Genomic DNA, 11,224 nt, shown 5'->3' with positions numbered 1-11,224 from the left:
CGATTCTTTTAAACCAAATCTTTTGCAAGTTTGATTCGTACTGTGTCTACACTGGTATGTGCTGCCTCCAGGAAATAGCCACAGCCTTGCACTTTAAAGTCAGACACTGACAAAGGCTCTGGCCATCTCTCACCTTCTTAGCTTTTATATCTTGCCAAACTAAGTGCCAGCAATCAAAATGGAAGCATTACAGCCTGATGCAGCTCTCATACATACTTGCTGACATCGACACTTCCCATACATGCCGAACTATTGCATGTACACCTAAGAAGACTGAATAGGCCGGTTGGGTTAAGTGTTCTGAGTTAACTAGACTTCTGCACCTCCTCATGGCTCTGTTTTCAGGATTTAATAAATGTAGCTCGTGTCGGGAGACTTTGGCCAATCACAGGTCATTTCAGAGAAAGAGCGTTCCTATTGAGCGTTCCTATTGGCTGTGCTCCGGCTGGTGGGCGGTGCTTGGTATTTCCTATACTGATCACAACATGGCTTACAAACTTTCTCATTTTACAGCTACAGTATACTACAAGATGTGTCTGAAAACATTTGAGGCGAGAAATAGGCATTAACGTAACAGAATATTGTTTCATATTTGATCAGCGCTACCTAGTTTGACAGTTGATCAGAGTTTGTGAGTGATTGACAGCTGCTCAGAGACGGCAGGCTCCAACTCGGCTCTGATTGGTTGTTTTCCTCCGGTCTGTGAAATCTTGCAGATCCCATTAGGAGCACCGGAGGACACAGAGGCACATGATTTTTTTTCAATTCACCTGTCTCATGCACTGCTGTCAGGATATAGCGCCGTTTTTTAAAAAATAACTTTTTTAAATCATATTTGCTCCAATTCTACCTACTGCTTCTTTAAAGGGACTCTATGTAAGAATCAGAAATTGCTTGTTAAGAGCGACACCTGTGGCCGGTAAGTCAACGAAAGTCAGCGTCCTGTTGCTCACGCTCGGGCTTGTGCTCGCTCTACATAGACATGAACGAGCATCGCTCAAAACAGTGAGGCGACACACGTCAGCTAAAACCACAATATCACTCTATATTTCACCTGCTTGGCAGTAATGTTAGCTGACCAGACGAAGGTCTCTCCATGAATCGATGCTGATCCGAGTGTTAACTTTTACTGCCTCAGCCTCCCGACCGCTAGCGGAGGGAACAGGGGAGACACTGGCGTTTTGGTCGGAGACGATAACGTTTCTCGCTGCGGAGCCCCGTCACTTCACAAGACACGGGAAACCTCTGTTGGTCTGGAGGAGCTGCAGCATTTATTTCTGCATAAACTTCCACTGTACATTCACTAGATATTCTCAGAGCTAAACTAACTCTTCTGCAGTGTGGAGTGTGCGCGCATGCACGTGAGAGGTGGAGCGAGAGAGCGAGTGAGAGCGAGAGAGCGAGTGAGAACGAGCGCGGTGTGTGAGTGAAGACAAGCAGGCAGAGGAGCAGAGTACAGGATCGACTCCGGCCCTGGAGACCAAAGCTACGGTCTCCCCTGTGTCTTCTGACCGCGGTCAGGAGGCCGAAGCAGGAAGAGCCAACACTGTTTTGCAAGATGGGCTTCACTAGATATAACTTTGCGGTTTTGGTGCTTCCGTGTAGTTTTTGTTGGAACAGCGTAGCCGCACGCGAGCGCGAATGGGACACCGACCGGCAATGATTTATACGTGTAAGAAGTTACAGACAGTCCCTTTAATTGAGCTTTAATGTTTCTACAGACAGTGTTGCATTTGCTTCCATCTAATTCATTTCTCTCCTCTTTTGGAAACCTCTGCAGAGTCATGGTAAAAATGTATATATTGCCCCTAAGTCTGTGACTTTATTTAGAAAATTCATTGCAATAATGTTATTTCACTTACTTGTGTGGGCAGATGTTGCAGCTGGCTTGCTTCTTCTGCCATTCCTGAGTTGTGAAACCAGCAGAGAGTAACACACTCCTGGCTTCAGGTTGCTGAGAGTCAGTTTGTTTGTGTCTGTTAACTCTTCCACAATGTCTACCCCATGGCAACAAGTCACAATGTAACTCTCCACCTCACCAGCAGGGCGGTCCCAACGCAGAGACAGTGACTCACTGCTGACCTGATAGACTGTGATCTGCACAGGAGGGCTGAGCTCTGTGGGAACAGTATAATGGTTTCACTTATACCTGGAAATTCAAGTTCCAGCAATGTTTGTCTGCAATTTAAAGTGCAACTTGACTTTGTAAAAGTTTGGTAAAAGACAAATCCATAATCACACCATGCACTTAATTTGTAGAAATACAATTTACCATCTTGTTAGTCTGAAACAAACATTTATAACATACATTGACAGCATACCTCAGAGTAAGAAGTACATTTGTATAGGTTATGAGCCAAAAGACCATTCAGACAACACTTTTTTTTCTTCAGATTTACCTGTGAAGACAGATAGCAAGGTCGCTTTGCTTCGATTTCCATCGGCTGCAATCCTCACGATGCTGAAAGTATACTCATTCCCAGGAATCAGTCCCTTAACCTCCACAGTGCTGGATTCCTCTGTGATTAAACTGCCTCTCTGGGTGTCACAGGTGTAACCTAATTGCAGTTTATACCTAACAGAGTCAGTGAGTGAAAAGCCAAGAGTAACAGTGTCCTGGCCAGCATTGAGAACTTTTACTTCTCCTGGTGGAGGGACACCTGTCATAAGGGAAGAGAGAGGTAGATCTCAGTATCTCCACATTACAGCATGTATTTAGTCATTAAATTGGATTATTGACAGTCACACTTACAGTCAGACTGTGGTGTTGGTGGAGTGTTCTCTCCTTCCTCACAGGAAAGCTCAGAGAAGGAATCGGGCGCATCATGGAACTCCTTGGTAATGGAGAGAAATGCAGTTTAAAGAGACTATTTGTAACTTTCAGAAATGCTTCTTAACAGCGACACCTGTGGCCGTGAAATCAACGAAAGTCAGCGTCGGGCTCGCGCTTGCTCGCTCTCAATATATCTGAACGAGCATCACTCAAAACAGTGAGGCGACACAAGTCAGCTAAAACCACAATATCACTCTATATTTTAGCTGCTTGGCAGTAATGTTAGCTGACCAGACGAAGGTCTCTCCATGAACATGATTTAGATCTGATCCTAGTGTTGGCTTTTCCTGCCTAAGTGGAGGCTGAGACAGCGGGGCTCTCCAGCGTGTCTCCCTGCTCTCTCCGCCCGCAGCCGGAGAGAGCAGACAACGTAAATCTCTGTAGAGCTCCCTCACTTCACAAGACATGGAAAACCTCTGTTGGTCTGGAGGAGCTGCAGCATTTATTTCTGCACAAACGTCCCCTGTACATTCACTAGATATTCTCAGAGCTAAACTAACTCTTCTGCAGTGTGGAGTGAGCGCGCGTTCACGTCTAGAGGTGGAGCGAGCTGAGCTGTCTGAGTGAAGGCGAGCAGGCAGAGGAGGAGGGTACAGCGGCTACACGCGAACGCGCATATGCGAGCGCGCATGTGTGACGACCCGCTACATTTATGCGCGTACAAAGTTACAAATAGTCCCTTTAAAGTATAATGAAGCAATTCATAATTCCATTCACAATGATAGTTATCCAACAGTAGTTGAAAGGACAACATGTATGTGGCTTGTCATTGTAATGTTATTTAAAGCGGCAGTAGGCAGAATGTTTCTGGCATCATTGGGTCACAAACTTTCTGATTTTACAGCTAAACAGTACACTACAAGATGTTTCTGAAAATATTTTATGCTAAAAATAAGCATAATGGTAACAGAATATTCATTCATATTTCATCAGCGCTGCCTAGTTTGACATTTTGATCGGAGTTTCTGAGTTTTCCTCCGGCCTGCGAAATCTCGCAGACACCATTAGGAGCACCGGAGGACACAGAGCCACATGATTTTGTTCAGATTACCTGTCTCATGCACTGCTGTCGGTCATATAGTGACAGTTTTATAAAACAAATACCTTTTTTTAAATCATATTTGCTCCAATTCTACCTACTGCAGCTTTAAGTTTAGAGTTTTAAAAACTAGCTTTTTACCTCCTCATCGGAGTCATCCATTGTGGGTACACTTTCAGCCATCCCACACTTGGTCCAGATTATTCAAACAGCTTCTCACTGAAAGTAAAAGAAAAGAACCCTGTTAACACCTTCTTCTCCAATAAATATTGATATTAAACAGAAATCACACAGCTACATTTACTCTGTAGCCTGCTAGTCTAGAATATAGACCAAAGCAAAAATACTGTAATCAGCTGTAATACTGTAAAGGACAGATAGAACATACTTCTGTTTTAGGCTAAGCCTACATTTGAACACCATTTCTTAAAAGAGGGAAAAACAGTCACTGACACATACATTTTTGGCTACCTTTGTAGATTATCCATGGTAAAAAAAACTGTATCTGTTATATATGCAATATTCTATTATAGGTTAAGTATTAGTCCTGAGGATAAAGCTCCTTTTATTCTGCCAAGTGAAGACACGTTCTGTTTTGTTTCTCAGGAATAGGCTTGACTTCCAGTAAATTGAAACTTTGGCTCAATTCCAGTCCGGCTCTGTGTTGGAGTGAACTCCGTTTGTCCTCACACTCACAGCTCAGGGGTAAATGAGTTATATACTGTATATATATAAAAATACAAATTCCTCATACAGTAGCCCTTCGTCTATCACATCACTTGACAACATTTGAACCATTTTTTAAGAAGTTGATGTAATGCATTACAAGTTTTTAACAGTACAGTATGATCTGTAACATTCTGAAAAATTTAGATGAGTTGGATTTAGAATTACTCAGATCTTCACTTAAAAGCTTGATTTCCCTTGTATAGCTGACCATGTCTGTGTACTATACAGTGTACCAATGATCACCATTAATTTTTAAGACTAGGAAAAGTACAGGCAAATATTTAATACAGTATTAAAGTAAAAAGCGTAAAAAAAGGTCACATATCAACTTGATTAAAACAAACTTTCTGTCATGTATACATGCTGACAAAACCACATACAGTATAGACTGAAAGATCTTTTGTTTGATTTACAGAAAAAAAACATTTTAAATTTGCACTCAAAGATCACATTAACTTAAAAATGTAAATATGTGGCATCAGATACTTCATTGAAATAAAAACAAAGAAATTATCAATTTTGAGTTAAGAAAATAACATTATACTCAATTAGTTAAGAAAAAACATGTATAAACTACATGTTGACATTAAGACAGAATGATCTTTTGAAAATGTAAGTATTTGGCATCAGATATTTAGATATATTCACAGAAACAAAAACAATGAAAGCTGCAAGCAGCGATGAACGGGCCCTCGCACCTTCCCGCGCGTCGGGGGTACTGGCGGGACTGCGACTGACGCGGCCAGGCACAATGAATCCGGAACTCTGATGAGCGCAATGACACCTGCCACAAGACTCTACCACAAACGGTTCATGAGTTATGAAAGGGGGCGTGGCTAATGTGTAGGGCGTGGGGATAACAATACCAATGAAACAGGAACTCTGCTGAGTTCAATGACACCTCCCACAAGAGTCTAGCAGTGTGTTCCAATCCGCGTACTTCCGTACTTACACTTACTATTTTGTAAGTACTCAAATGTTGTACTCAAAATGGTCAAATCGTTGAGTGTTGAACGCTGGACACTTTTCATACTCAATTGTCGCCATCTTGGCTACGTAGCGGAAGGGGCGGGACCACGACCACTATTCAAACATGTGAAAATGGCGGCAGATGATGCAGGAGCTTTTGCGGTGCTAAACAACATACCTTATAGATGTCTATGGGCTACGTAGATAACAGAATAAAACAATACAATACGTAAACATACCGATGCATTTTCAGCCAACAGGAGGACACATCGTAGGCGTAGGCGACGACGTTGGAAACCTAATTTCCACTTTGCTTTAATTTTCTGTGTATTCTTGATCAACAAAGCAGGCAGATATTTTGGCAGGTAGTGGACGGGTAAAACCTGAAGGAGGCAGCTGTGCAACACAAAGGATGCCAGCTTCTGTAAAACCCTGAAGAAGAAGAAGATATTTTGGCGGGTAGCGAGCCGCGGGGAAATATTGCGATCGTAATTTCCGGTAAGCGCGCCGCAGAGTATTCGATTTGAGATGACCCTACCCCGTTGAATTTCACGCACTACTCAAGTAAGTACAGAGTGCACTTCGTGCACTACATTGAAGTGTACTTCTGGAAGTACGTGGATTGGAACACACTGTAGGACAAATGGTCCATGAGTTCTGAAAGGCGGGCTAACGTCTTGGGGAGGGGCTATGAGTCTATATTGACATGAAAATGACCTCAGGCCTGGACCACCATCATGGCTGAGAAATTTGGAGCAGATTTGACAAAGTATGCTGAAGTTACAACAACTTCCTGTTTCATGGTGAATCAATAATAATAATTGTCTTCACAATAATGCATCATCAAGGTCTTAAGTCTTTTCTGACCACGTTTGAGGTAGATCTGGTCAGCCTGCTAGGAGGATTACATTAAAATGTAAAACATGTCATTTCCTGTTGCCAGAAGGGGGTGCTATGAGTGTGAGTCAATATGGACATGTACATGACATCAGGACTGGACCCTTATCATGGTTGAGAAATTTGGGGCAGATCGGACTATGTACAGTGGAGTTACAACAACTTCCTGTTTCATGGCAAATGGCTCAAAATGGCTGTCACGGTAGTTCAGTGAAAACTCACCATTTGAACTTTTCATCCTCAAGGTCTTAAGATGTTCCTGACCAAATTTCAAGACGATCCGATTAAATCTGTAGGAGAAGTGTGTTAAAGTACACGGCCTATAAAACGCTGAAAATGGGCAAAAATCGCACATTAAATTCAAACTGGCTGACTTCCTGTTGAGTTTTGGGCATACCTCCAAGAAGCATTTTTGTGCGTCTCCACATGTTATATCTGTCTGCCAAATTCCATACATGTAGGTGAAACCAGAGCGAGGATCTCAATTTTTCCAACTTTCTGGGGGTGCTAGCGAGCCATTTTGCAACACCCAAGCCCGAGACTCTTAAAATATCAAATTTTTCACCGCGTCTGATAAGTGTAACAAGTTTAACAACTTTTTGAGCATGTTAAGGCCTTCAAAAAGGCGATTCATTTGAGAGAAAAAGAACAAGACAAAGAATTCCTACAGTTTCAATAGGGTACTCGTGGCTAGAGGTGCTCGGGCCCTAAATATAAAACAAATAAAATGTAAGGCAAGGAAAAGATGAATAATAATAAATTTAAAAACAAAACAATGGGTCATTTAAACAATGGGAATAAATTTGAAATGTCAAATCTAATAGAATTTGAGTTTTAATTTTTCAATCGTAGTCAAATATGTTTTAAAATCTGTATCTTTAAAAGTTTAAAAGGGTATTCTTTAAAGCCATATAATTTTATGGATATAATATTTTGCTGAGATATTAATCAAATTAATTTTGTAAATTTCATCTGACTGCTGAACTAGTAAAACACCACAGATCTCACTTCCTGTCTCACCTACTGTCTCACTTATCATCGGTTAACAGCAGCCAAATACGTGCACTTAAAGCATTTAAATCACCACAATAATGATAATAATACTTTATTTAGTAGCTCAGACAAAATCGTGAATATATATGTATATATATATAGTCAAATATGTTTTAAAATCAATATCTTTAAAAGTATAAAAGGGTATTCTTTAAAGCCATATAAATGTATGGATATAATATTTTGCTTAGATATTAATCAAATTAATTATGTAATTTTTATCTGACTGCTGAACTAGTAAAACACCACAGATCTCACCTACTGTCTCACTTATCATCGGTTAACAGCAGCCGAATACATGCACTTAAAACATTTAAATCACCACAATAATAATAATAATACTTTGTTTAGTAGCTTAGACAATATATATATCATAAATAAGGCCTACTCGTTGCAACTGGCCGGGCCTGGTAGTATGACTCTAATGTGAGCTAGTTAAAAGCAGTAACAGCTCGACATCTGTTCATCTGTGAAAGAAGCTCGATCATAGTCAAAAGAAATCAGATTGATCCGTGAAATAAATAAATAAATAACTGCAGGCTGAGGTTGCCAAGTTTGAGAGAGTTCACAGAAGAAGCAGTTACTAATGTTGTTCGTCTAGTTTTTTCAGGTCCTGCCATCAGGCACATGACGGAACAATCAAGGACAAAAACAGCAGCATATAGCAACCCACCTCAGTAGAAGAGACGTGTCCATGGTCTTTCTGAAGCCCTCCACAAGTGGTCCTTGGCTCTTGGACAACTCTTCTGATAATTATTTTCACTCCTCTGTCAGAAATCTTGCAAGGAGCACCTGGTTTTGGCCAGTTTATGGTGAAATGATGTTCTTTTACACATCCGGATTATGGCCCCAACAGTGCTTACTGGAACATTCAGAAGTTTAGAATTGCGTCAGTAACCAATGCCATCAGTATGTTTTGCAACAATAAGGTTGCGAAGGTCTTGAGAGAGCTCTTTGCTTTTACTCTTCATGAGATGTTTCTTGTGTGACACCTTGATATTGAGACACCTTTTTATAGGCCATCAGTTGGGACTGAACCAGCTGATATTAATTTGCCCTGACAAGGGGCCGGATTGCTTTCTAATTACTGATAGATTTCAGCTGTTGTCTTGGCTTTCCATGCCTTTTTGCACCTCCCTTTCTTCATGTGTTCAATACTTTTTCCCTGTCATTTCACATTATTACACATAACTTAATGTCTGAACTTATTTGTTTTGGTTTCTTTGTATGTATGGATTACTTGGGGTGTTACCAACATCTGGTGAAAATTTCATGTCAATAGCAGCTTTGGAAATATATTTACTGAGAAAAATGGTGACATGTTCAATACTTATTTTACCCGCTGTATATGTATATATGTATATATAGTTGTACAGTAGCTATAGTAGTATTTTAAAGCAGTTACGGTATTTTATGGAGGTTCTGATAAATTAATGTGGTCAGTTTAATTATAAGTTTTTAATTTTTTTCCAGTGAAATGTATTTAGAGTTGAGTCTAAAGAGTTGAACCGTGTTTAGGGTGGGTGGACTGGACTCACTGAAAAAAGGCACTCTATTTTGGGTAGTATTTTCATCTTGGTGACTGCACTTCTTCCAGTGAGATTGGTAGATTCATCAATCTGTTCGGTCCATCTTCAGTTCAATTGTTTTGATAAGTGAGATGAAGTTCAAGTGCAGCAGCTCTGACAGCTTGGTGGAGATATTAACACATAGCTATCTGACCCTCCGAATGCAATTTTTTGTAGAGTGCCAAATAAAAACATCAAAAGCTTTCTCTGCATCTAACGAAGCTATTATTGTTTCCTCGTTGTTCTGAGTTATGCATTGTTTTGAATACCCTGTGCATGTTATACTATGTTTGTTTGATCAATATGTATTAAAGATGGAATGACAGGTGTTAGCCTGAGTGCTTCATGAATTTCTTCCGGTGTTTATCTGGTGCTTCAGCTTGCAGTTAATGTGGGTAGCTAGGTGTATATTATGAATGAAGTTGTTTATATCACTGAGTTCTGGTTCGCTGTCTGACTGACTTCCGGGCTCAGCTGGCGCGCTGTCAGAAGCTGCTGGAGGGTGGGGGTCACAGGGAGATCTGTGTCCACGGCCTGGGCCTGGTCATCAACAGGGCCATCAACATCGCCCTCCAGCTGCAGGCCAGCAGCCAGGGGGCGCTGCAGCTGGCAGCCAACACCTCCACGGTGGAGCTCGTGGACGACCTGGAGCCTGAAGATCCCGATGAGGCCGGGGAGCCCATGACGCGTACACGCAACAACTCAGCCATTCATATTAAGGTTTTCTACCCTGACCCTCAGTGATCTGAGTAGAGCTGTGTCAGGCAGAGGTTCTTTATGAGTCCTATTTCCCTCATAAACCAGTGGACAGATTTAACATTGTTGTCTGATGGGACTGTGTGTGTGGAGATCTTTGACAGCAGCAGAAGACTGCAGATGGGAGCAGACAATATACAGTATGTTGGCTGTATGTTTATCAGTTAACTGTGTTGGAATACTCCAATCTAAATATATTACGCTCTTCTGTCATGTGTTTTGTCAATTGCAAATAGTTGCCGTTCACTTTGCATGTCTTGAAGCAACAGTGGTGTTCACCAGGTGAAACCTCCGTTTAATTTAATACTTGTAAACATGGCTGTGCCAAATGTAGATGAACAAGTGTCTTTAATTTTAAGGTCCAACTAAGGACCTGTGCAAGTGTTTACAAGTGTTTCATGTCTGTATGATGTTAAAGCTACAAATCTGGAAAAACTGAGGAATCCTAAGTTTAAATATCAAGCCGGTGTTGTTGTAGTAAATGTCCACTAGATGTCAGTATAGATCTATTTAAATCTGGTTTCAGAGCATTGAACTGCTGGTGTTCATGTTCAAAATGAATATGTAATGGACAGTTTTCAGGAAGATGATGTATTTGATTTCTTGACAAGAAATAAATAATATAACAAATAAAAATGACTGGAATGTATCTTTAACTTTCACCTCTACATCAAGGGCAGGTAAATTTGATCAGGATTGAATGGATGCTCTCATTTAAAGCTGGAGTAGGCAAGTTGGAGCAAATATGATTTAAAAAAAGTTATTTTTATAAAACAGTCACTATATCCTGACAGTAGTGCATGAGACAGGTAATCTGAAAAACATGTGCCTCTGTGTCCTCCGGTGCTCCTAACGGCATCTGCAAGATTTCACAGACCGGATGGAAACAACCAATCAGAGCCGAGCTGGAGCCTTGCCGTCTCTGAGCAGCTGTCAATCACTCGTGAACTCCAATCAAACGGTCAAACTAGGCAGCGCTGATCAAATATGAATCAATATTCTGTTACTGGAATGCCTATTTCTTGCTTCAAATGTTTTCAGAATCATCTTGTAGTGTACTGTTTAGCTGTAAAATGAGAAAGTGTGTGACCCGGCAGCTATGTTGAGATCAGTTGAGGAAATACCAAGCACCGCCCACCAGCCGGAGCAAATAGTGTTTCTGAAAACATTTTAGGCGAGAAATAGGCATTACAGTAACAGAATATTAATTCATATTTGATCAGCGCGGCCTAGTTTGACCGTTTGATCGGAGTTTGCGAGTGATTGACAGCTGCCTCCGTTGAATGAACAGCCAATAGGAACGCTCTCTCTCTGAAATGACCTGTGATTGGTCTAAGTCTCCCTTCACGGGCTAGGTTTTTTAAAGCCTGAAAACAGCCA

At 41.1% G+C, this 11,224-nt stretch overlaps 2 protein-coding genes across 8 annotated transcripts in view; one reads left to right on the top strand and one right to left on the bottom strand.

Annotated features, from left to right (window-relative positions):
• LOC141760589 (up-regulator of cell proliferation-like) overlaps positions 1-11,224 on the bottom strand; it is a 71,479-nt gene that overhangs the window by 49,311 nt on the left and 10,944 nt on the right. For 4 of the 7 annotated variants that reach the window (XR_012592401.1, XR_012592402.1, XR_012592400.1 and 1 more), the window contains exons 1-5: positions 8,194-8,215; positions 4,014-4,091; positions 2,753-2,834; positions 2,400-2,660; positions 1,863-2,117 (exon numbers count right to left, since the gene is read on the bottom strand). The exons of 1 other annotated variant lie outside the window; for it this stretch is intronic. Coding sequence is in view for 2 of the 6 variants with exons in the window: in XM_074623500.1 (XP_074479601.1) it covers positions 1,863-2,117; positions 2,400-2,660; positions 2,753-2,834; positions 4,014-4,055 (640 nt within the window). In the remaining 4 variants the exon portion in view is untranslated. Of the gene's footprint in view, positions 1-606; positions 715-1,862; positions 2,118-2,399; positions 2,661-2,752; positions 2,835-4,013; positions 4,092-8,193; positions 8,216-11,224 lie in introns of those variants that run through there. 2 more of the 7 variants (XM_074623501.1, XM_074623506.1) reach the window with 2 other exon arrangements.
• LOC141761207 (ribonuclease P protein subunit p20-like) lies at positions 9,408-10,483 on the top strand. The gene is made up of 2 exons (XM_074624539.1): positions 9,408-9,414; positions 9,528-10,483. The coding sequence occupies exons 1-2, from the start codon at positions 9,408-9,410 to the stop codon at positions 9,830-9,832; spliced, it is 312 nt and encodes a 103-aa protein (XP_074480640.1). The 3' UTR covers positions 9,833-10,483.

Source organism: Sebastes fasciatus, chromosome 22 (assembly GCF_043250625.1).
Source record: "Sebastes fasciatus isolate fSebFas1 chromosome 22, fSebFas1.pri, whole genome shotgun sequence".
Lineage (NCBI taxonomy): Eukaryota > Metazoa > Chordata > Actinopteri > Perciformes > Sebastidae > Sebastes > Sebastes fasciatus.
Note: the sequence above shows the minus strand (reverse complement) of the source record. Positions and strands in the feature narration are given on the sequence as shown.